Consider the following 24,031-nt stretch of genomic DNA (forward strand, 5'->3'; position numbering starts at 1 on the left):
GTACATTGACCGATCCCCTTTTTTTTTTCTTGACCGTCCAAATGATCTGACGCTTTCAAGATTGGCCGTATTGCGGTGTCGCGCGGCGTATGGTGCAAATGGCCTCGAGCAGCCAGGACCTCTCGGCATGGAATGGGTTCCAATGGCGACGGAAGATGGAGGCATTCGGGAGCAACGATGAGTCCGTGGTGGCCGTGGGACCAAGCGGAGAGATCGAGGCTATGTGGTAAGTTGGAAATGCAAGACATACAAGAAGGAAATGTGCAAGCTGACTCGCGAGAAGCCAGCACGGAGAGCTCACCGACAAGGGCCGCGAAACGACATATGCGTTGGGCCGGCGTCTGCGCCATCTCTACGTTGATCAGCTCGGGTTTATGCCCCAGATCAAATCGGATACTGAAGATATGTACCTCCGCGCAACGCCGATCCCGCGTGCACTGGAGTCGCTCCAGCAGGCTTTTTGGGGCATGTATCCGGCTAGCGCGCGCACGCTGGATTTCCCGCCTCCTGTGATTGTTGCTCGCTCGGTTTCTGAGGAGACTTTGTTCCCAAATGAAGGGAATTGCCGGCGCTTCCGGCAGCTGGCGAGGCAATTTGCTGACCGCGCTGCAAGGCGATGTATGTATCTGATACCTGTTTCTTTCTCTCTCATGGACAACACTAATGGCTATTGCTGCAGGGAATGACTCCGAGCAAATGAATTACCTCAACAGCCTCTGGTCTAAGTATATGCCCGAGACCTCGCCCAAGGTCGCAGTTGATGCCCATCCGCGTCTCTCGGGTATTATGGATACCATCAACGCAACTGATGCTCACGGCCCAGCCACAAAGCTGCCCTCTGAGTTCTACGACAAGAAGGGTCGGGCCATTATCGACCGGATCGCCGTTGAAGAGTGGTTTGCCGGTTACTCCGAGAGCAATGAATATCGTCGACTGGGCATTGGTGCTCTGATGGGCGACGTGGTTGACCGCATGGTCAGCACCGCGGTGGATGGCGGCTGGCGCAGCTCGAGCGCAGCTTCTGGGTCTGGAAACGCAGAAGAGGGCAAGAACATCAGGTTCGCCATGAGCGGGTGTCACGACACGACCCTCGCATCGATTCTGTCCAGTGTGGGCGGGTTCCAGGATGAGTCGTGGCCGCCCTTTACCTCCTCTGTCGCCATTGAGTTATTCTCTCAACCTTCACGCAGCGGTGCTGATGCGGGTGCCATGCTGGAAGAGTTCTCGAACCCGTCTATTGCGTCCAAGAAGTCCGGCATACTTTCGAAGTTCTTCGGCGGTAGCCAGTCGTCGGCGCACCCAGCGCCTTCGGAGACTGCGCGTGCACCTATCTCCTCTTTCCCGGCCGAGACTCGCGAGTCTCTGCGCAAGCACTACGTCCGCATCCGCTACAATGACCGCCCCGTCCGCATCCCCGGCTGCGTGGCCAAGGCCGAGAACCACCTCCCCGGCGATGACACTTTCTGCACACTAGACGCCTTCAAGGAGATCGTCGACAAGTTCACCCCCAAGAACTGGCAAACCGAGTGTATGGATAATCTAGGCGAAGGTCTCCACGGGCCGAACGATCGCGAGCGCTCTCCAGCTGGGTTTTAGATTTCACATTCCTGTTCTCTCTTTTTTTTTGTCTCTCTACCTGCAAATAAAATATACAAGTGTACACAGTAGTCACAATCGCCATCATGCCTTCTTGTTCTTCTCCTGCTCCATCACTCGCAGCTCGCGGATCCTGCTAACCGTAGCCTTCATCATAAACCACCGCGGCAAGAGATCCAGCGCAAGAGAATGCAGCAAATGGCCGATGTACCCCGTCACAATAACCCGGCCGCATCCAACACGATCCAGCCCCGCAGCCGCCAAGGTGCGTGACTCCGGCACCATAAAGCTCGACTTGACATAGTCCATCCCTGCGCTGCGCACCTGTCCCACGCGCAAACCAAGCACCTCAACCCCCCACCCCTCAGCCTTACTCTCCGCCTCCAGCGCCCGCGTAAACGAGTGCACGAACCCCTTCGTCCCGCTATACAGCGACAAATAGGGCATTCCATACACCGCAAAGGAAGAAACATTCAAAACGAGGCCCGGCGCATTGCGCGCCAAAATCGGGAGCAGCATGCGCGTCACGTGCGCCGTGAACGAGGCATTGCGCGCAATGGTCTCCTCCGTTTCGGTGTAGCTCAGCGTCGGGAGGGTGCGGTATGCGGTGCCGTGGTCGCCGCCGACATTGTTGACCAGCACGGTCAATCTGCTTTCCTGTTCCGCGGCGATGTGTGTGATTTTATGGATCTTGTCGGCGAGGAGTTCGATTGTTTCGTCGGTTGCGGTGACGTCCATGCATAGGATTCCCGTTTTCTGGCCGGGGAACTCGCGGGCGAGCTCGGCTTGTCGCTGCTGGAGCTTGGTCGGATTGCGCCCGTGCAGAATCACGTTGAATCCGCGCGCGCAGAGCTCCTGGCTGAATCCGAATCCGATGCCGTCTGTTGCGCCCGTGACGAGAGCCCAGTTCGATTGGCCGGGTTGGTTGTAGCGCTTTTTGAGCGTGCCGCGGGACAAGAACACGCTGGCTTCGCGAGCTAGATGGAAGGTTGCGTAGAGGAGGGTCGCGAGGCCGATATAGATGAGGGATTGGGTGGACCAGTCGGGAGGGTTGAGTCTGGAGAAGTCCATTTTGAAGAAAAGAGATGTGTGGACTGTGGTCAGGTAAAGGAGAGGAAAGTAAAGGAAGGATAGAGGAAGAAGAGGGCGAAGAGAAGTTGGAGTTGGTGTCGCAGATCGGCGATGATGAAGTCATGCCGATCCTTCTGTGGATCAGGATTATTATTGAAGAGGAGGTATTTTCCAACCCATATTTGAAAATCAGAAACAATGTGTCAACTATGATATGCTGGAGTATAGCTGTGGCATGACCAGATATCTCTTGAGAGATCACTTTCATTGACAGGCCGATACAGAGAGATGCTGACTATGGATTCTGTTCGCATGAAGCAGGGTTCAACCTAAATTCCAAAATAGGAAAATGGCGAGGCCCCAATCGAGGCCGCCAAGCCAGCTCAGGAACTTCCTCGCTTGTTCCATAGTCAAGGATCGTGTCAATTTATTCCAGAGGGTGGAATGGTATTGCTTCATAGTTCAACACCTCGTTTAGTAAATTGATGCTTACTTTCATCGTCACAACGCAAGCTTCGCATTCTCGACTGCTTCGCATGGTCGTGTCTTCAAACAACGACATAAGGGAGCTCAGACTTTCTATAATCTTTGACCGAGGAATGTTTGAACTGCCAGGGTGCAATCCCTGAGCTCGTAAGCCAATACTGCCGCGCTTGGGAGGTCAGAAAATAAAAAAACATGTTAATCCCGAGCCCTTTTTGGATGGTGGGCAACTGTCGACGTCGCCTGCCAAATTTCGATGCATTGTTCCACCGAAGAACATATTGATGACTTGCAGGCCTCGGCAAATGCCAGAGATTGGCAAGCCACGCTCTAACACTAGCTGCAGGATAGAAGATTCCCGATGATCTCGAGTCTCATCGATACCGCGCTCAATAGTTGGATCGAAGTCATGTCTGTAACGCTGTGGACGTACGAAGGCTCCTCCTCCGAGCAGAATTCCGTCTACCTCTGAGCCAAGATGCACGTCTGTCTGGCCAGTGAGAAGCACGATAGGGACACCTCCAGTATAGGCAATAGCATAGCTACAAGGGCGGGGTTCAGCGTAATAGCCGGCTGTCACGATGATTACTTTGAACTTTTTAAACACCTCATAGTATTTGCCTTATTAGTTTTGCCGCCAGTGCAGCCTACGAGCAGCTGTGCAATCCACGAAGTAACTAACACGTACCAGTAAACTCGGACACTAGAAGATCCGCAGTTGGTGCAGGAAATGATCATCTTCCAGAATGGTCCATTGCCAGTCTCGTTTGAGGGCGTCGTGTTTTTCATCAGAACAGCCTCATCAGAAAGCAAGGCTTCTTCCGTTCGGGTTTGAGGATCATCATCTCCCTCAACCGACGCGACCCGTCAATGCCGCATGACCTAGGGTTGTGGTTTCCGCCCGGCTTTTTTGGGGTCTGGAAAGTAGATCGTACCGACTCTCGACCTAGTGCGGCGCAGATCCATATCTGAGCCCTGTCCGTAAATCGAACATTGCTTTAGGCTTGAGGTTGTGTCATTTTCGGCCCGCTTTTTTTTAGGGTCCGGAAAAGTAGGTCGTGCTGACTCTAAACTTAGTTCAACACAAATCCATACATGAGCCGCTCTCGGTAGATCAGATGTGACGGACACACGACGAGGAAAGAAACGATGCTAATCAAACGCAAGAAAACAATGCTCATTATACAGCTTTGAGAAGAGTTGCGAGACAGGTTGACACCGGCGAGGGGAATGTGCACGACTCCCAGGATCATCCGGGAATCGTGACCACGACCCCTGCTCTACGCCAGGGTGTTGACATTAGTGCGCAAAAATAGCGCAACCGCGACCCCCGGGCCCTATTCACCTTCGAAAGAGGGGGAAAGAGTTGAGCCTCTTTCCTGCTGCGAGTTGACATCATACCCTGATTCCCACTTCCATTTTCCAAGGTGTTGAAATACCGACGACTGCCCTCCTGAGGCTTTGATCTGGATACAGCCAGAATATCCCTGATACCGTGTATTTTGAAGCCTCTGCAACAACAATTACAAAATCATTGCATACTATTCAACATGCGATTTGATTACTTCGCTGCCACTTTCTTCGGCTTATTTGGCGCAGCCTTCTCCCTTGACGCCAACTTTGACCCGATTACCAAGCCCGCTAAGGGAGAAACTATTCAAGCCGGCAAGGTATACACGATCAAGTGGGAAGAGTCAATCGGCTATACAGGCACGATCAACATTCTACTGCGAAACAACGAGAGTTCCTATAGCGCAGGAGAGATGGACGTCATTAGTGGTAAGTATTTTCGGATTGTTATAAGCAGTCGTGTATCCACAACTAATCCGTCTCCGTAGCCGGCATCCAAAGTAGTGCGGGCAAATACAGATGGAACGTTACCAGCAGTCTTCCGACCAGCGACAAGTATTACATCAAAACCGAGTTTATCAACGATGCTACGATTTTCAATCTGTCCCCGCTGTTTAAGATTCAGGGCTCCAACAACTCGGCACACACAACTACGATGACCGCGAGCCGTACCGCAACGATGATGACCACGAGCACTGCAACTACGTCTCCTTCGGGATCCAATAGTACAGGTTCGACATCGACATCGACATCGACATCGACATCGACATCTACTAGTGTCGGCAGTGCAGCAACCCCGACTTTCGCTGCTGCATTTGCTTATCTCGGTGCCGCAGCCGTTGGTGTGCTCGCCTTATGAGGAGGGAATCGAATTAGCTGTCTCTAGGAAACAAATAAATTTTTCCTAGTGATCTAGTGGAAATACATAGGGGTACGAGAAAGAGGAAGCTCAAAAGTGGAAAGCAGGCTTGGAAGCTTGTCATGATGCTGTGCGGACTAGGGCTCCAGACAAATGTTTCGTCCGGTGTGATATTGTATAGATACCCTACACTGCCAGACTATTCAGTATTTCTCCAAAGCAGATAGCCATTTTCGGCGCCCGATTTCCCGTGACCTAGCGGTGTGGTATAATAACTTCCACCGTCAAATGAGGACCGTGACAGTCAGCGGCCAGGGACCTTGGAGACCACCAACCGGTCAGCCACACATATTTGCGCATTTATAATCAACTCCGGGAAATCAATGCTTCATTGGACTATACAGAGATCCACTGTATACGAATTAACCTTGGAGGCGCCTGCATGGCACTGTATACTCCAACGAAACGGATTTGGCGAGGAACTTGGAGACAGGAGAAACTAATAAAGAGTCATGTCCTCAAGGTGCCCAACAGATGTCTTCCCAGTTTCTGTATTTCTGAAATCTTTGACAATGGTCATCAACTCGGGAGAAGAGTCAGTTGTATACCCCATCCCGATTCCCGACAATGAAGGTCTCAAGACAAGACAGTTGCCTGTAACCCTCCTGTCCGGGTTTCTAGTATGGATTTGTCCAATTCCAGCAGCAAACACACAGACTTATCTCATGTATAGGGCAGTGGTAAGACGACTCTCCTCAAGCATATTCTTAAATCCTCCGATCATGGGCTACGCATTGCGGTCATTGTTAATGACATGAGCCAGTGAGTTTTCCGATCAAAATCGCCTGCTGGTGCTAATTAGTCCAGGTTGAACATCGATGCTGCCCTCATTAAAAACCACAAGATCTCTGAAACCACTGAGAAGCTCATCCAGCTACAGAACGGGTGCATTTGTTGTACCTTACGCGGCGATCTACTCGCTGAGATGGCACGTCTGACCAAGCAAAACGAGATTCAGTATGTTATCATCGAGAGCACGGGGATCAGCGAGCCCATGCAAGTCGCCGAGACTTTCACGGCGGAGTTCAGCGCTGCCATGCTGGAGGCTGAGGATCAGATCGCGGATAATGATGAGGACGCGAAGAAGATCCTGAATGAAATGTATGTCTTCTTTGAACATGGAATGCAATGTTATTGCTAAAACAGGTCAGCGTCAACCTGGGCGGACTTCACACCATCGCGCGTCTGGACACCACTGTGACCGTCATTGATGCGTTCAACCTGCTCTCCAACTTCGACACGGCCGAGTTCCTGTCTGATCGATATGGATCTGACCAGATCGTGCCGGAAGACGAGCGCACGATTTCCGATCTCATGGTAGACCAAATTGAGTTCGCCGATGTGCTGATCATCAATAAGATTGATACAATCGACAAGCGCACGCGCGAGAGAATCCAGCAGCTGCTGAAGTTGCTTAATCCCAACGCCAAGATTCTGGAGTCGACTTATTCCAAAGTCGACGTCCACGAGATCATCGATACAAAGAAGTTTGATTTTGTGCGTGCTGCGTCGGGCACTGGCTGGCTACGCAGCTTGCATGAGATGACTGTTCAGACGACTGGGAATGGTAATCGCCTGGCTCCACGGCCAGAGACACTGGAGTAAGTTCATCGCATACTGTACGGGGGTTAGGCTCATCGAAGTACAGGTATGGGATCAACAACTTCGTCTACTCTGCTCGTCGGCCATTCCATCCACGCAGGCTTTTCGCTCTTATTCACGACAAATTCATTCTCTTGCAGAATAATGAAATCGAAGAAGAAGAAGAGGATGAAGCTGAGGAAGACGAGGATGGAATGGACACAGACTCTGACTCCGTGCAGGACTTTGACCAGCCTGATCCAGAAATCATCCTGGCGAACAAGCGCTCACACCCGGCGTTCGGCCCCATGCTCCGCTCCAAAGGCTTCTTTTGGCTGGCCACTCGACCATTCCAATTTGGCGAGTGGAGTCAAGCAGGAGGCATGCTGACCGTCGGCTGTGGAGGGCCCTGGTTCGCTGGGGTGCCCGAAGAGGTCTGGCCTGAAGATAGAGATGTCCAAAAGTCCATCCGGAATGACTTCCAGGGACCCTGGGGAGATCGGCGTCAGGAACTGGTGTTTATTGGCGAAGGAGTTGATCAAGATCAGATCATAGCGCTGTTGGATGAGTGTTTACTCGATAATCACGATATGAAAAAGTGGGAGAGAGTGATGGGGAGGAAGTGTAGTTTAGAGAAAAAGGTCAAACAGTTAGCAAGTATCTGGGAGGATGGATGGGAAGAATGGCCGGAGTGGGAAGAAGAGACAACCGACCACGCCAGTTAGCGATAAGATAAGATAGTGATAAGGACATCCAGTTACTCCGCTTCAACTTGCTCCTCCTTCCCTTCTTCTGTTTGTCTCTTCTTCTTCTTCTTGTTTGTCGAGTCCGATCTATCTATTCCCATGCGCAGGTCGATTGGTCCTCGCTGAACAGCCGCCTGAGTTGTTCACCATTCCCTCCCCCCGGTCCGCAGCCACTGCTTCCTCCGGGCCTCCGGGACCTCTTGATTCGATGGAGGTAAGTTGCCCTCCGTTTGTTGAGGAGACGATGAACCACCCACACCAATCTGCTTTCCTTCTGGAAGAGTGAGGCTCTGCTTGTCCTCCCTCGGTGTGCCCATCTATATCATGCGCGCACCATCGATCAGATTCCACACTGCTAGCTGCTTGTCAATATGCCCTTTCCACCGACTCGCAGACCCCCTTCCCGAGAATCTCTTGAATTGCCTGCCCCGAAGACCATAGCCCAGCTAACGCTTGAGGAACTCTTACAGGGAGCGAATCCGGTGAGCGGTGCACCAGCACAGACCAAATTGGCCTCGCTGCCCACCACAAAAGGCCGCGATGCCAAGCCCCGTCTTCTTCTGATGGGACTTCGCCGGTATGTGTGTCTAACGACTTTCAAAATTCAGAAATTAACCGTGTTCCAGGAGTGGCAAGTCTTCCATCGCCAGTGTAGTTTTCCACAAGATGCCACCAAATGAAACTCTCTTCCTAGAATCCACAACGCGGATCCAGAAAGACTCAATCCAGTATGCCGTCCCCTTTTGCTGTCTACCGTGTGCTCGACTGACACCTACAGCTCCTTCATGGACTTTCAGGTCTGGGATTTTCCCGGTCAGCTCGAATACCTCGAACCATCCTTTGACCTCGAGGACATCTTCGGCAGTCTAGGGGCGCTGGTGTGGGTGATCGATGCGCAAGATGACTACTTAGACTCGGTCGCGCGACTCAATCGCACAATCCTGACTGTGCAGCAATACTACCCGGGCGTCAACATCGAGGTCTTCATCCACAAGGTGGACGGACTGTCAGACGAGTACCGCACCGACACCTTCCAGGACATCGTGCAGCGCATCTCCGACGAGCTCAGCGACGCCGGGTATGAGAATGCACCCGTGCACTACTACCTCACTTCAATCTATGATTATTCCGTATTCGAGGCCTTCAGCAAGGTCATCCAGAAACTCATCCCCAACCTGTCGACTCTGGAAAACCTGATCAACACCCTGGCCAATAACTGCGGGTTTGAGAAGACCTATTTGTTTGACGTCCTGAGCAAGATCTACATCGCATCCGATACCCGACCAGTGGACATGGCCTGCTACGAGATGTGCTCCGACTACATCGACGTGATTGTCGACGTCTCCGAGCTTTACTCGTGGGATCATCCCGATCGAAAACCAAAGGGTGAACAGATCCAGGAGGCCGAGAGCCATGTCGTCCTGCATGACGAGACCATGATCCACTTGATGGAGATGAACAAGTATGTTTTGTTTGGCTTTTGCAGAGATCCAACATTGCTAATATTGTCCGGCAGATATCTGTGTCTTGTTTCAGTGATCCGCAACCGTGAGGCGAAAGAGAAGCGCGGCCTGATTGACATGAACTGCCGCACATTCCAGGAGGCGCTGAACGATGTGTTTTCCCGCAGTTGGGAACAGGAGCAAGAGCAGCAGGAAGAACAGGATGCCGCGGGGCCGTTGGAGTCGGATGGGTAATTCAGTCAGTCCATTTACGATTAACCATGGACATAGTAGGAGTATTGGAATAAAAAGCCCTCATGAACAATTATTGAATGATCCTGAAATAAGTAAATCCATAAACGTCGCATAGAAACGGCCGAGGCATAACGGGCCTGTGCATGACCCACCTAAGCAGCTTGTCTTCACCTCATCCATCACCAACAAACATACGCCAACCATGTCCGAATTGCGCCAACGCCCCGTCGCATCGAACCAAAGCCATGACACACACGCAGGGGCACCCACACAACGACGTCGAGGGTCGTCTTCCGCCTCCAGCGCCTCCAGCGCCTCGAGCAAAAGTGAGCGCGACCATGACCAGGACCCGGTGATTAGCGTGCTGGACCTCATCCGCGTAGCCCTGGCACTGGTGGTGGCCTCGTGCGGGCTGTCCTACTACATGACCTCCGGCGAGTCAATGCTCTGGGGGCATCGGCCGTGGTATACTCGGTGGCCCGTGGTGGTGCAGTGGGTGGTAAGCAATAATTTCTTCCTGCCTCCATTTGCAAACGAAGAAAATAAGTAGACTAACCCCCTTCTCCTCCAAAGCGCGGCCCTCTATCCCTAACACCTCCCCAACTCTCCCTCTACAACGGCTCCGACCGCACCCTGCCCATCTACCTCGCCGTCAATGGGACCGTCTTCGACGTCTCAGCCAATCCAGTCGTCTACGGCCCTGGCGGGAGCTACAATTTCTTCGCCGGGCGGGACGCCACGCGCGCTTTTGTGACGGGCTGCTTTAAAGAGGATCTGACGCCTGACCTGCGCGGCGTGGAGGAGATGTTCGTGCCTGTTGACGATGTCGAGGAGTTGTCTTCTGCGCAGAGGAAGATCCGTCGCGAGAAGGAACTCCGTGAGGCGAGGGCTAGTGTTGAGAAGACCGTGCGGAGGTGGGATGGGTTTTTTCGGAACCACAAGAAGTATTTCCCCGTTGGAAAGGTAGTGGTTGATACGGAGGAGGCAGAGGGGGAGACGACTAGGACGCTGTGTGAGAGTGCGCAGAAGCAGAGGCCGAAACGGAGTCAGGTGGATAAGAACAAGAACAAGGGAAGCCCATAGCCATGTCTACGTGTGAATATCAAAGGGGTTTGGTAAAATTTTTGTCATTTTGGTTTCTACCGACACTGTCCAAGAGCGGATACTTGAGGCGAGCGACCGGCCACATTTGCATCAACACACTGCCCGACCGAGCATTCCCATGGTTGAAATGATATCATTCGTAGCACAAGGAAAAGAAGAGAACCGCACGAAAAGACGAAAGACGGAATCGTTTACTCGGCGGTGACGGCACGGGCTGAAAAAAAAGTTAGTACATGATGGTTGAGATATCGCGGGCAAAGGTGGAAACGGACTGTAGATGTTCATCTTGGAGTGGCCGACAACCTTCTTGATCTGGCCCTTCTCCTCAAGGTCATCCAGAGCCTGGCGGGCGAGGCTGCCGTTGATCTTCAGACGGTCGACGAGGGTGGCCACGGTGATCAGACGGTAGGACTGGACATCCTTGTAGAGCTTCTCCGAGGTGGACTTGTCGAGGACGACAGCGTGCTGGGCCTTGTCCTTGACTGTTGGAAATAGTTAGCTTTCTTTCGCTCTTTTTTTATGTTCTTGGTTCCCGGCGTAGAGGCCGAGATCGATCACGGTCGGAAGAGGGGGACGGCGTACCCTTGCCCTTGGACCACTTCTTCTTTTGCTTCTTGCCACCGGTCGATGCTGCGGGCGCCTGTTACAGAGACATTTTGATTAGTTGTGGACGATGGAACGATGTGTCGTGGGCGCTCACCATGTTGACTGTTGGGGTGGATGTTCAAAGGAAGAGGTCAGCCCGGCCGCTCTCTTCAAGTGCGAAAATGGCAGTGGGGCGTGACCGAGGGCAGCCCTAATCAGGTGACCGACTCGGTTAGCGGTGATTATGTCAGATGGATCTATACGGCTGCCTGAGGCAGGAATTATTATAGCGGACCAAGAAGATTTGAACTATCGCATGATACTACTCCGCCCGTTAGGAGTGTTGAGGACTCGATTGAGCACGTCAAACTGCACTGCCCCATCTTCTGCAGACAAATAGCCCACCACATACTCCTCCGTTGACCCAAACCAGAACACTGCTTCCTCCTCCGGCCCAGCAAGCCACTTCACATCGTATTTTCCGCTCTCGTTGCGGCGAGTAGGAACCCGAGTAATCATTGGCTGCTGGCCAGGCGACCACCACCGCACGGTGGGTAAGTTTGTCATGACAGTGTTGATCAAAAGCTGAGGCTGGGATGGATGCCAAACAGCCTGTCGAACGGGCTGCTCATGTATCAGGGCCGACGTAAGCCTAGGCGTGCCATCAAGAGACCAGATCCACAACACATTCGATCGCATAGAATCAACTGTAGCGAGAAGACTCCCGTCGGGACTGAACGTCATGATGGAGACGCCCCGTGGTGGGCCTGATGACTCGGGACTCATGCTAAACGCAGAGGAGCTGGATGCCTCCACGTATTCGGCATCTCCATCTGCATTGATGTATCGCTCCCGCCAGAGAGTCGGAGAATTGGTGTCGATCTGGAAAACATGCGACAGCGTCGTGGCGGATGTAAACTAACAGAATCAGCACACGTGTATACACGAGATGGTCAGGGTTATAGCATACCGTTCGCGTTCGCAACAGGTCCACATGTCCATTGACCTTGCCAACGGCCAATGTGTCGCAGGTATCATTCTGACTCACGGCAGGACTCCATTCAATCTGTTTCACACCCAAATCAAACGACTCATCCACCTCCCCCGGCCCAGTGTAGGTTCGATACAGCTGTCCATCCGCCGTGAAAACCACCACCTTGGTCCCGGCACTGGCAACATCCCACACCGCGATCCATCTCCCGTCCGGGCTCCACTTCAAGCCCTGTGCATCAATTGTAGACAGGACTGCCCGGTTGATGAGGTCATAAGATCGATATTCATGCACAGTCAGCACATCAGAAGCTTCTGGCTTCAATAGAATCGCTAGTTGTCGCGTCTGCGGCCGGTATCCGAACCCGAGAGAATGTGAAAACTTGGGCGTCTTGATCATGGAGGTTCGACCGGTGTCCAGGAAATGGATGGATAATTTGGTATGCCATGCATGGAAGACGATGATTTCATTCCCGTCGCCGCCAAACTCGACATTCAATGATCCTGGCTCGATGCTTTCGATGTCGGCGAATATTTGCAGGGGGTGTGGCTGCCAGACGGAGATGCGCGAGTCATTGGCGGTTAGAAGTCGCTGCTCAGATGTCGTCCAGCCTTCATTCGTACTGAAGATCTTGCTTGTTGGCGCGTATTTGATGAGTTTTGGAGGTGACTCTTTGAGTCTTGCGATTTGCACTTCCCTGGCTTCGGTGGAGGCAGGGCTTGAATGAATAACCAAGTCTTTTCCGCTCACATGGGCACCGTAAAGGCCATCTTCGGAGAGGAATAGGTGAATTGGGACTATTCAATTGTGAGAAAAGTCGGGTTGTGCTCTTGGGGTCCGATTTACCTCCCGCTCCGATGGAGGAGTCCATTGTTGATCGCGTCAACACCGATGCGAGTCAAGTATCATGCGGGTTCCAAGACTCAAGTCGTGGATGTATCAGGGCATTTTATCCGCCGCACAGTCAAACCCATTGCATCAGCATGCCATTTGCCCGTAACCAACGAGTTGATCGGAGTCCAGCAAGAATCAAGACGCGCCTCTCCCCCGCGTCGATAAGATAAGGGGGATATTGTTAATCCGGCCCGAGATACTTCTTTTTCTGCCCGGCGTGTGATTTGCGATGTCTATCTCATCCCGAGCCATACTCTCTTTGCAGCCAAAATAGGTGTCTTGAGGCAGCTGGCCCCTTGGTTGGGGCGCTTCTTACCCAAAAATCATCGATTGAGTCCCGCAACCATGGCTGTTTCGGACGCGGCGCAATCCCCGAGCGCCGAGCAGGTGCCTGCGCCTCAGCAGCGAAAGAAGCTTCTCGGCAGAGAATTCTACGAGAGCATTGGGAGTCCCAAATATGTCGTTGCCCCCATGGTCGACAGATCGGAGTTTGTCAGTCCTCTCTTTCGTCTTGCCAGTTGCAACAGCACTAACATGCTCTCCATGTAGGCGTGGCGCATGCTCACTCGATCCTTCATGCCACCGGACGAGCAAAAATCGCTGCTCGCGTATTCGCCGATGTTCCATGCGCGCCTCTTCGGTGAACAAGCGCGTGTTCGAACTCAATATTTCCAGCCCACCCGTGAGGGTAAAAAGGACGCTCTGTTCCTCGACGGGAACCCGGCCTTTGACCGGCCTCTTTTCGTCCAGTTTTGCGCAAACGACCCTACTGAATTCTTAGAGGCAGCACAGCATGTGGCGCCATATTGTGATGCCGTGGACTTGAATCTCGGATGTCCGCAAGGAATCGCAAAGAGGGGCCATTATGGTGCCTTCCTCCAGGAAGATTGGGACTTGATCTACAAACTCATCAACCGGCTTCACAACGACCTGTCGGTGCCCATCACTGCGAAGTTCCGTATTCAGGAGACCAAAGAGAAGACACTAGAATACGCCCAGACGATTCTCTCAGCCGGAGCCAACATAATTTCGGTGCATGGGCGACGGCGAGAACAGAAGGGTCACAACACTGGCGTGGCGGATTGGAGTTATATCCGGTACCTGCGCAATAATCTGCCACCAGAAACTGTGATCTTCGCCAATGGCAATATTCTCAACTACGACGATCTTGAGCGCTGTCTCGAGGAGACCGGTGCAGACGGCATCATGAGCGCCGAAGGCAACCTGTCAGACCCCACCATTTTTAGCAAACCGCCTCCAGTTGGAAGCGAAGGCCGGGAATACTGGCGAGGGCGAGATGGAAAGGGTGGCTACCGGATCGATGCCATTATTCGACGGTACTTTGACATCATCTACAAATACGTTCTCGAGCAGCCAGTCCCAGAGCGAAAGCCTCTTTATCTTTCGTCAGATCAAGTAGACGAGCAGGAGGAGTTCAAGGAACTCGAAGAAGAAGAACCCGAAGGACCACCGAGGAAGAAGCAAAAGAAAGATAAGACCAAAAGGCCCAACTCTCCCAGCCTGGGAGTCATGCAAGGCCACCTCTTCCAGATTCTTCGACCGATGGTGGCCACGCACACCAACGTCCGGGATGCGCTCGCCAGATCGCGACCTGGTGACATGGCCGCCTTTGAACATGTCTTGAGCCTCATTGAGCGAGCCGTCAAGTCCGGACTGAAGGAATACGATGATTGTCCCGAGAAGTTTGAGCAGAAACCCGACGAGAGCCTGACAGGGTCCAAAGCAACTATTGCCGAGTACGGGAGGCCGTGGTGGATCTGTCAGCCACACATCCGTCTCTTGCCCGAGGAGGCAATGGAAGTCGGCGCACTCAAAGAAAAAAAGAAGGCGGGTCCTGATACTGAGAAGAAAGATACAACCAACGGAAATACTCCTTCCGCTACTGAAACTCCGAACGGGACGCCCGCTAACACGTCTGCCACTCTTACACCCGATGCTCTCGTGAGCGGATAAACCTATCGGTTCGGGCCTCTCCGTCTTACGCTTCTTGGTATTCGCTTCTAGTGCGTCTGGATCTATTACACACTCCAGAGTAGTTTGGTAGATCATGGTTTTGCATAGCGTTGTTGGTGCTAGGTTCTGCTAATGTATATAAAGCAAAAACATACTTGAATCAAGTTCAATCCAAACTAATCTAAAATTGCTAAACACCATTGCGGCTATAAATGCAAAACTATAAAGGCAATGCAATGACTCTACAAAATGGTTCCCAAATTTCTCTCAAGCATGACATCCAGCCAAAACTCATTACATCCATCGTCCGCCCGATCCCAAGTCTCACGCACCAGATTAGAGATACGCTGCATTGGAAGCTTCGGCAATATTAAAACAAGCTCCGAGATCCACATGCTGACCTTCCGTCTAGCCTGTGCGATCTCCACGTCAAGTGTGCTCAGACCGGCGATTGCGTCCGCTGCAGGGCCGAAAAGTGACTCCGATGTAAATACCAGGTCGCTGGAAATGGCAGCTAGAAGAACCGGTAACATGCACCTTGTTCCCGAGCTGGGAAATAACTGGTCCAGAAGGGATACAATGTGCAGTGCTAACTTTCGTCGTGCGTCTGTGGCTGATGGATGCGAGGCGTCGATGAAGTGAGCCTTTGGAAATAACATTGAAAATAGGCCTGAGGGCTCATTGCTGAGGATTTGGTTCACACGGAATCTCTCAGTTAAAATATCTGGGAAGACGTGGTAGATTTGCAACAGTGCTGTACAACGATATGCCTCTGCCAGTATGATAAAGTGAGACGGCGGTGTATTGGTGTCGCCGGTTTCAATAAGACCGGAATAAGACAGTAACTCAGCAGAAAGAATTTCTTCTTCGAGTTGCTCGGCTCTCTGCCGAAGCTCAATCTCCTCAACTAAGAAATTTACGTCAAGAGCCCCGAGGTCCAGTGAGTCGCGGTAAGAGCGATAAAATGTGCCAATGCCCCGGATCAACCGTGCAGTCCGATAGAAAAGATTCAGCACCTTTCCCACAGATCCTGTCCACGGATGGGGTAGGATTTGCCCATCAACAAGATATACAGACAGCTCCAACTCTGAGCTGTCACTGTCTTCTTCCTCCGCTAGCAGCGGCGAGTCCTCCGCCACGAATGCTGCGAGCATGTTCCAATAGAGAAGACATTGTTTAAATAGAGGGTACTGCTTTGCGAAAGCAGAGTTAGGACTTTGGCACCTCCGTCGCTGCTGGATGATGTACTCTTTCGCCTCTTTCAAGTGATTCAAGCCCAGGTCAGAAGCATTATGCCATGCGGTTGTCATTCCGATCATTAGAAGGGCCAAGAAATACTCATCATCACCATCCTCAGAATCCTCAGGACGATGAGCATCTTGAAGACACGCAATGGCTTGTTGTCTTGTCTGAATTCCAATTGCACGCATGGCAGGGAAGTCGTTTGCGAGGGATGCAGCAGCCATGCTCTGGATGGCAAAGTATACCGGGGCGCTTTGACTCCAAAGGCGACTAAAAATCCGACGAAAAGGATTTAAAGGAGAGTCAAACGAGGACCATGACTTGCACACATAGTCAAAGTAGTATTGCACCAAAATGGTGGGCATGTTGATGAGGAGCGATGGGATCGCTGTGCTGGCTAGGCGTCCTTGCAGAATGTCCAAGCTCTCTGTCTGAGAAGTGGTCTTGACGATGGCCAATCCATCTATCACAGACGCCAGTCTAGGTAGAGCGTTCGCCGAAGCGTCAATATCCAGCACATGGTCAAACAAAAGATTAGGCTCGGTGTTATTCGCCGCACCTTGTGGTTGAATACCACTATCTTCCTTCACTAGTTCAGCCACGCTAGGTGAGACAGCTGTGGACGACTCTTCGACCGCACGAGCCTCTTCCCCCGCATGATCTTCTTTGAATACATGCCTCCATTTCAATGTTGGCCTCTGGTAACCAGGGCATTCCTGGCCGCGTTTGGCGCACTCTTGGCAACTGGGCTTTGTCTCGTCACACCTTCGCTGATTTGAATTAGTCTTCGAATCCTCACACAGTCAACTGTATAATTTCACCTCGACTTACTCGCCGCTGCTTGCACCGGGCGCAGCCTCCCTTTGATTTTGGTCTTCGCCGATTCGGATTCTGCGTCTTTGATAGTGGTTGGCGTGCCACGTTGGCCTCCGCCTCTCCAGTCTCCATATTATTATGTGAAGGGCCGAGAGAACTCGAATACTGATGCTCGCTGGACTGCTTTCGGGCAGACAGAATTCATGATCGAGGCTATCTTGCTTGCGACATAGTCGGAACAGGTTGAGGGTTACTCAATGATGACTCTCGATTCCTGCCAAATGACATCTCTACCCCGCTCAGCAACCTGATTGCCCTAGTTCAAGTACCACTGGGCGGCGGGTTCTTTCGCCGCTTAGGGATGCCGAACCCCTCCGAACACAAGCGTAGTGCGTTCTAACCCTCTCAATTTGGTGATTAGTTAGGGCAAATGTAAACCTTAGAGATAAGAAGATCGCAAGCTTTGCTATCGGGTTTTTAATTCTCGTGTCTTCTTGTTATAGAAATGAGATCTGGGGTGGGAAGGTATATCATCAAACTCGGTTTTAGAACCTGCCCTTTTGACCCAGGCTTTTATGCCGGCAAAGAAATATATTTCCAACAACTGAAGCTTGTTTAACAGAAACTGGATGACTGATCTCAACAATCCTGTTACAAACCCGAATAAGTCCCTTGGCACTAAAAGCCTGTTCTTCATGGCTGGATAGCAATAGCAAAACGATGGTTCTCTTTTGCAGCGCATCGTCGCTCCGGTACAACTCGGCCAAAATTCTCTTGAGGTTAGATGGAAGCTAAAATTTAGAAAACTAATCCTAGTTGCATAGCTCACCGTCCGATATGGTAGTGTGCATAACTCGGGGGTAACGACAGAAATGGAAAACCTTCCAGAGGTAGGCATGTGTGGTGAGGCCCCTCGTCGGGATTTCCTGCTGCTCCGTTCGCCCAGACCACCTCGCTTGGACGTTGGTTTTTGCCGTTATCAATTCCCTTTTTCCTAATGCACACGTCTCTCCACGGCGGGCTTGATTTCTTCTGGGTCCTCTTTTCTCCACTCTATTGGTCTGTTGTGTTCCACTATCGAGTGTCGATGGGTAGTTCAACGAATGGTGCTCGGAGTAAAAACTGTAACGGGAGGCTTCAACCCTAGAACGCCACTAGATAGCGTCAGCAGCGAACCCGATAACGCGACATGAGACCGCGGCCAATTACCTTTCCGCCAAGCAATGCCCAAAAAATTGTGTGGTCCGAAAATCTAGTGATTCAACTAGAGAGTGTGTTATGGGCCTCCATCTGCTACGAGAGACAATGGAAGAATTCTAAGGATGATTGATTGCCTATCGTTATTAGTTTCCCTTGACAGGCGGGGTAAAAAGATAACCAACGATAGCGGGAAAGGATCCTTGTAAGAATGTAAGGTTGATTAAGGTCGAAAACGAAAGAGGAAAGGTTCGAAAATTGGCGTACTACCCTGACCCTCCCCGTGATCACTCATAGGGATGGGTGTCTCATTGACACCCAACACTCTGACCCCCGTGATGGGCCGGGATGGAGAAAGAAAAAGCGGCCCGAGTGGCTTTAATCATTTTACAATTGGATGGTATCACTTCTAGTAACTACACTATCTGGATCAGTGCCTCTCACCCAGATCGAAACATAAAAGGAGCGTAAAGCCCAGGCCCGTGCATGATGGACCATTTTCTCACGCACATTCCGTTCTAGTTTCCTGGAGAACGAAGGGTCCTAAAACATGTCGGAACTGATGTCGGATTCGCCCAGAGAGAGCGATCGCCTCTCGACATCTAATGGAGGCAACAACGACGAGAAGACGGCATTCACCTTGATGGCAGACAAAGAGGAGCCCCGAGTCATCGAACACGACCTCAGCGGCGAAAGTGATCGCGACAGTGCGGATGTGGTGATTGTCACGGGTGCTGATGCGGCCGCTCACCTGCTGCCGATGCGAGATGACTTCGACAGTGCCTTGACCTTTCGCAGTATCGTCCTAGCCTCGATTCTTTCGTGTTTCCAGGCTGTGATGTATCAGATTTATAATGTATTTCAAAGAGCATCTTGATTCTTTGCGCAGAAGGGCTGACACACGTAATGACAGTTCAAACCGACTTTGATCACAATTCAAGGAACTTTTATTGTCCTCATCTCCTACTTTGTCGGTAATGCCTGGGCCAAGTTTCTTCCCCGCGGTGACAAGTATGAGGCTCGGTGGAGGGCGAACGGCGGCCAGGGGAAACTACCTTGGTGGCTCTCGCTCATTAAATTCGTGAATCCGGGACCATGGACTCTCAAGGAGCACTCGATATGTTCAATCACGGCCACGTCGGCCTCGAATGCTTCCGCTAGTACAATGGTATTTGCTGCGCAGGAGCTCTTCTACAACCTTCCTCTGAGCGCGGCTACGGTCATCTTGAGCACGATTTCTATCGGCCTGTTTGGTTACGGTCTATGTGGTATTATGCGTCCTATCGCTGTCTGGCACTCTGAGTCCGTCTACTGGAGTACTTTGCCTACCGTTAAGGTTCTCCAGGGACTTCACTGGCAAGAAGTGAAGAACTCTAAGCCGCTCCGTTACTTCTGGTATGCCTTCACTGGCATGTCCATGTACGAGATCATTCCTGCCTACATTTTCCCATGGCTCAACTCTGTCTCTATCCCGGTATGTGATTGTATTTCTTTTTAAATGTGGGTGATTTGACAAATATGACTGACTCAAGAATTTTAGTGTCTGGCCTCGCAGAAGGCAACTGGTAGTACCGCCGCCGTACTCACCAATGTTTTCGGTGGCGCCACCACCAATGAGGGTCTGGGGCTCTTCTCACTTTCTTTCGACTGGCAATATGTAAGTTGATGTAATCGTTCTCTCCAAATCAATAAGACTAACAAATCCAGATCACATCCTTCCAAACTGCTCTTCCCCTCAAGTTCCAACTTCACCAAGCCGTTGGACTCTTTGCCTGTTTCCTTGCCATGATCGGCATCTATTATGGCAACGACTGGAATTCGAAGTCGCTTCCATTCATGTCGACGTCACTTCATATGGCTAATGGTACATCGTATCCGATTGAAGCGGTATTCCCCAATGGTGTGCTCGACGAATCCGCCTTGGTCAAATATGGCCTACCCAAGCTAACAGGGACATTTGCGTTTGCGATGTTCATGGCAAACGCTGCAGTAAGTGTAAAAGCTTTGTTTGAAATTTACCCACTAAGTGCTTTCTAGATTGGCGCTCTAATTCTTCACTGCTTTCTTTTCTGGGGCAAAGATATTTGGCGTGCGTACAAAAGCGCGAGAGAGGGTAGATACGACGATCGACACCACGTGCACATGGCCAAGCATTACAAAGAAGCGCCATGGTGGTGGTATGCTCTGGTTCTTCTAGGAAGCTTTATCCTCGGTCTCATCGTGGTCCTCAAAGAGAATGTTACACTTCCGGCATGGGCCTATGTTGTCTCATTGTTGAGTGGAATTATTGTTTCGCCCTTTGTGAGTGTCCTCGAGCTCAACATTGACAGCCAAATTCTGACTAGACTCTGTTCCAGAGCATCATTCTATATGCTCGTTATGGCAATGGTATTGCCACCAATAATTTGTCAAAAATGATTGCTGGTCTCTCTCTACCGGGACGTCCGATCGGTAACATGTACTTTGCTGCTTGGTCGCACAATGTCATTTCCAATGCGGTCAATCTGTCCAATGATTTGAAAATGGGCGAATACCGTAAGCATTTTATCTTTTACATCTCATCTATCCATTCTAGATAGACGTTGACCCATTGAGCTAGTCAAGATTCCTCCCCGGGTTATGTTCTTGACCCAGATCTACGGCACTATGCTTGGTGGCTTTATCAATTACGCCGTCATGATTTCTATTGTGTCGGGTAATCGAGCACTTCTCGCTAATGGCAACGGAAATTCTTCCTGGAGTGGTGCGACTATGCAAGCGTACAACACCAATGCGGCCTCTTGGGCCCTGGCCCCTTATCTTTACAAGATCGGCTCCCAGTATGAGATGGTGCCTATTGGTATAGTCGTTGGTGCTGGTGCTGTTGTTGTTCACCGTCTCTTCTATCAAGTAAGCAAGCCCAGAACATCTCTCCCCACTACTTCGAGCTAACCAAAAATGCTCTTTTTAGTTTGTCCCCAAGATCGGAAGATTTGATGTCTCGGAAGTCAACATGGCGCAATTCATTCAATTTGCTGGTTACATTCCTTATAACCAAAGTCAGACTTGTGTTCTTCTCAGTTGGATCATTGCCGGCTTCTTCGTCCAATACTACCTCCGGAACTACCATCCACGAATCTTCAAGGACTACTCATACCTCGTTACCGGAGCCTTCGATGGTGCAAGCCTTACAGTTCTCTTTATTCTCTCGTTTGCGGTTTTCGGAGCGGGTGGGCCGTCACATCCATTCCCCGCATGGTGGGGGAACAATGAGAATGGAAACTACGATTGGTGTCCTGTGTCGGAGTAAAGGCAGTGCGGCGGTATTATCATATTTTTGAGCGCTTTTGAAGTGTCTAAGGTTACTATCCTATGATATCATGCTTTTATTATGCAGTCTTTTAACAAAGATATGTCAAGAAACATCATACTGGTTCCACCCAGGCTGAGCCGCATCCAGAAGGGGCTGAATCCATTTGCCAAATGCCTCAGCATCCACCTTTTCATGAGCTGCCAAGTCTCTTGCATCATCAATCGTGGCCCAGCCCATAGTTACCACGAGTGATTTCGATTCATTATGATCCCCAGACTGTGAGAATTCTGAAATGCTCTAGCCCTTAGTCATACCCTCAATCTCGTTGTGTTGGTGCATGAGTCATGTCTGGAGCACCGCCACTCTTCCTTTCGAGTCATCTCCAGATATCTCGGAAATGGAATCCTGAATCATGTCAAATTGCTGCATTTGCGGTGCAGTTAGTCACTCTGACACCGAATGACGGGCCCAGACTTGAGCCGCTCTGATGGAGCATTGCTCAGGCAGTGCGAAATGCCAGATGTTAAATGTCAGATCATGCCAGATGAATGAGAGTAGTAAACAGGCCATTTCCCCAAGAATCTGCCGAAAATGGCGCCCGACCTTCCTCTTCCTCTGACTGAGAGTGGTGAGGATCCTGAGACTCCGGCACAGGCTCAGCAGGAAGAAACGGTATCCGTGTCCAAATGGCCGAGAAGTAGATCGCCTTCAGCGTCTGCGAAATCTGCCGAGAACAAACTGCGCACTGTGTCCGGTACTATGTCTCGCTGATCATGCTGTACCGTACTAATCCATGTTGGCAGACGTGATCAATCGCCTGCTATGGGATCCCAGTTTCGATCACAGTGACTTTATTATTGGCTATGAGGATCGATTCGAGGGACGCCTGGAGGCCAGTTTGGGGTCGTGGAAGAAGGACTTGACGGACGAGGAGTTCATTCCGCAGCATCGCATCCTGTACATCAAGCGCCGTGATGGTGAAATCGTGTGGGATCGACGACGACGCATCGACACCATCTTCCACAGTGGCAACTCGGCCTTTCCCGAGTTGGCCTTTCTGGCTTGACGAGTGAACCGCACCTTCCCTGAGTCCACCACTCTTTTCGTCTTGCTCTTCTCTCTTTCTTTCTTTCTTTCCTTCCTTTCCTTTCCTTTCCTTTTTGTTCTCTTCAACTCTTCAACCAAGCGAAATGGATCCCTCTAAGCACAGAAAACCGTCTCTGCCTCGCCTGACTACCAACCTGACTTCTACTGGACGTTCACGCTCCACTGCGTCGCTGCCTGTTTTGGTCTCCAAGTCGCTGCAGGACGCGAACGTGGAGAAGCCCACTTTTCAGCCTACTTTGTTCCCCGGAAAGAACGAAGACGACGAGAATGCTCCTCCCGCCGTGCATTATGCGCCGGCTGACTCTCGGACGCTCTATGTGACCCAGAAGAGTGTGGAGGATGAGCCCGTTTCCAAGCTAAAAACTCTCTACTACGAGGACGCGTTTACCACGCGCGGTTCGCACAGTTCGCCCAAAGAGCGAGTTGGTCAGGACTCGGTGGTCGTTGCAGAGCTGAAAACCAACTGGAAAGTACGTGCGGCTGGTCGGGATAGTGATCTCTCTGCTAACACCGAGACGCAGGCCGAAGATGATAGCCCCAAGGATGGCACCACTAAGCTGGTTGAGGATCTCGCCCTGCGTCTTGCCCAGGTCTACCAGCGGCCTGAAAGCTCGATGATGGTCACGATCCAGCAGGACGCCTGCCTTCTCTTTGGCTGCGCATCCGCGCCCGCCTATCTGCTGAAGATCTACGCTCTGCCACACCTGATTGCGCCCATAACCAATCTTCGCAACACCGGTCTCATCCAGAAGGCACTTCAAGAACTACTGGGTGTAGCACCGGACCGGGGGGTGGTCATCTACCTCCCGACAGAGGAATACAATCTTGCGACGAATGGAGTGACGGCGTGCGGAGAGATCTCTCGTCTGGAACGCCTTTCTCAGGACGAAAACCCTGGTCTCTTCAGGACTATCTCGCGGTCCATGAGCCGACGTTTGAAGTCGGGTAGCGGCCACAGTCAACCAAATCTCATCAACCCTGCTGTTCAGAGCCCTGTCTCGCCCTCTGTGCCCGAGATTTTACCAGATCCTGTCTCTGCTGCGGAAGAGGTAAAGTCGATCGCGTCACCCAAGGACCAAGATTCTCCGCGTGGTCGGAAGCGAGATAGCTTCAGGGACAAGGTTTTCAATCGTTTGCGCTTCCATGATCATCTGGCATCCCAGGTGAAGGAGAAGATGGCTGAGCCTGAGGGCGAAAAGTATTGACGAGAAGTATATGTTATGCTGGGTTCTGAGTCTGCCCTGTCTTGTATTAGATTATCCGTTTTGATTCTCGGTGATGAATGAATTCACTCGGTTGAAAATTGAAAATACCTGAATGAGTAGCTCATGTATTAATATATCGAGTATCAGAACAGTAATAACTACCTAGCTACTGATCTCGGGC

The 24,031-nt window shown here is 51.4% G+C and overlaps 11 protein-coding genes across 11 annotated transcripts; 8 read left to right on the top strand and 3 right to left on the bottom strand.

Moving 5' to 3' along the window:
• Positions 1-98: 98 nt before the first annotated feature.
• Positions 99-1,596, top strand: PFLUO_LOCUS1221 (uncharacterized protein; the record flags this gene model as incomplete). Its single annotated transcript, XM_073778240.1, has 3 exons — positions 99-226; positions 284-618; positions 680-1,596. The coding sequence occupies 3 exons, from the start codon at positions 99-101 to the stop codon at positions 1,594-1,596; spliced, it is 1,380 nt and encodes a 459-aa protein (XP_073635314.1).
• Positions 1,597-1,680: 84 nt separating this feature from the next.
• PFLUO_LOCUS1222 (uncharacterized protein) lies at positions 1,681-2,667 on the bottom strand (the record flags this gene model as incomplete). Its single annotated transcript, XM_073778241.1, has 1 exon — positions 1,681-2,667. The coding sequence occupies one exon, from the start codon at positions 2,665-2,667 to the stop codon at positions 1,681-1,683; it is 987 nt and encodes a 328-aa protein (XP_073635315.1).
• A 2,033-nt stretch (positions 2,668-4,700) lies between these two features.
• On the top strand, positions 4,701-5,359 carry PFLUO_LOCUS1223 (uncharacterized protein; the record flags this gene model as incomplete). Its single annotated transcript, XM_073778242.1, has 2 exons — positions 4,701-4,929; positions 4,989-5,359. The coding sequence occupies 2 exons, from the start codon at positions 4,701-4,703 to the stop codon at positions 5,357-5,359; spliced, it is 600 nt and encodes a 199-aa protein (XP_073635316.1).
• A 572-nt stretch (positions 5,360-5,931) lies between these two features.
• Positions 5,932-9,443, top strand: PFLUO_LOCUS1224 (uncharacterized protein; the record flags this gene model as incomplete). The annotated part of the gene is made up of 9 exons (XM_073778243.1): positions 5,932-6,039; positions 6,093-6,181; positions 6,227-6,520; positions 6,571-7,020; positions 7,068-7,533; positions 8,217-8,323; positions 8,373-8,474; positions 8,525-9,208; positions 9,263-9,443. 9 exons carry the CDS (start codon positions 5,932-5,934, stop codon positions 9,441-9,443), a joined length of 2,481 nt encoding a protein of 826 aa, XP_073635317.1.
• A 202-nt stretch (positions 9,444-9,645) lies between these two features.
• On the top strand, positions 9,646-10,526 carry PFLUO_LOCUS1225 (uncharacterized protein; the record flags this gene model as incomplete). The annotated part of the gene is made up of 2 exons (XM_073778244.1): positions 9,646-9,942; positions 10,017-10,526. 2 exons carry the CDS (start codon positions 9,646-9,648, stop codon positions 10,524-10,526), a joined length of 807 nt encoding a protein of 268 aa, XP_073635318.1.
• A 212-nt stretch (positions 10,527-10,738) lies between these two features.
• On the bottom strand, positions 10,739-11,250 carry PFLUO_LOCUS1226 (40S ribosomal protein S25; the record flags this gene model as incomplete). The annotated part of the gene is made up of 4 exons (XM_073778246.1): positions 10,739-10,761; positions 10,820-11,029; positions 11,130-11,187; positions 11,248-11,250. The coding sequence occupies 4 exons, from the start codon at positions 11,248-11,250 to the stop codon at positions 10,739-10,741; spliced, it is 294 nt and encodes a 97-aa protein (XP_073635319.1).
• A 191-nt stretch (positions 11,251-11,441) lies between these two features.
• On the bottom strand, positions 11,442-12,994 carry PFLUO_LOCUS1227 (uncharacterized protein; the record flags this gene model as incomplete). Its single annotated transcript, XM_073778247.1, has 3 exons — positions 11,442-12,050; positions 12,103-12,920; positions 12,970-12,994. The coding sequence occupies 3 exons, from the start codon at positions 12,992-12,994 to the stop codon at positions 11,442-11,444; spliced, it is 1,452 nt and encodes a 483-aa protein (XP_073635320.1).
• Positions 12,995-13,362: 368 nt separating this feature from the next.
• On the top strand, positions 13,363-14,991 carry PFLUO_LOCUS1228 (tRNA dihydrouridine synthase; the record flags this gene model as incomplete). Its single annotated transcript, XM_073778248.1, has 2 exons — positions 13,363-13,509; positions 13,567-14,991. 2 exons carry the CDS (start codon positions 13,363-13,365, stop codon positions 14,989-14,991), a joined length of 1,572 nt encoding a protein of 523 aa, XP_073635321.1.
• A 3,805-nt stretch (positions 14,992-18,796) lies between these two features.
• Positions 18,797-21,535, top strand: PFLUO_LOCUS1229 (uncharacterized protein; the record flags this gene model as incomplete). The annotated part of the gene is made up of 8 exons (XM_073778249.1): positions 18,797-19,102; positions 19,160-19,720; positions 19,787-19,903; positions 19,954-20,235; positions 20,284-20,547; positions 20,604-20,781; positions 20,846-21,135; positions 21,197-21,535. 8 exons carry the CDS (start codon positions 18,797-18,799, stop codon positions 21,533-21,535), a joined length of 2,337 nt encoding a protein of 778 aa, XP_073635322.1.
• Positions 21,536-22,129: 594 nt separating this feature from the next.
• PFLUO_LOCUS1230 (uncharacterized protein) lies at positions 22,130-22,604 on the top strand (the record flags this gene model as incomplete). The annotated part of the gene is made up of 2 exons (XM_073778250.1): positions 22,130-22,292; positions 22,342-22,604. The coding sequence occupies 2 exons, from the start codon at positions 22,130-22,132 to the stop codon at positions 22,602-22,604; spliced, it is 426 nt and encodes a 141-aa protein (XP_073635323.1).
• Positions 22,605-22,728: 124 nt separating this feature from the next.
• PFLUO_LOCUS1231 (uncharacterized protein) lies at positions 22,729-23,850 on the top strand (the record flags this gene model as incomplete). Its single annotated transcript, XM_073778251.1, has 1 exon — positions 22,729-23,850. The coding sequence occupies one exon, from the start codon at positions 22,729-22,731 to the stop codon at positions 23,848-23,850; it is 1,122 nt and encodes a 373-aa protein (XP_073635324.1).
• Positions 23,851-24,031: the final 181 nt, after the last annotated feature.

The sequence above is a fragment of the Penicillium psychrofluorescens genome, assembly GCF_964197705.1.
Source record: "Penicillium psychrofluorescens genome assembly, chromosome: 1".
NCBI lineage: Eukaryota > Fungi > Ascomycota > Eurotiomycetes > Eurotiales > Aspergillaceae > Penicillium > Penicillium psychrofluorescens.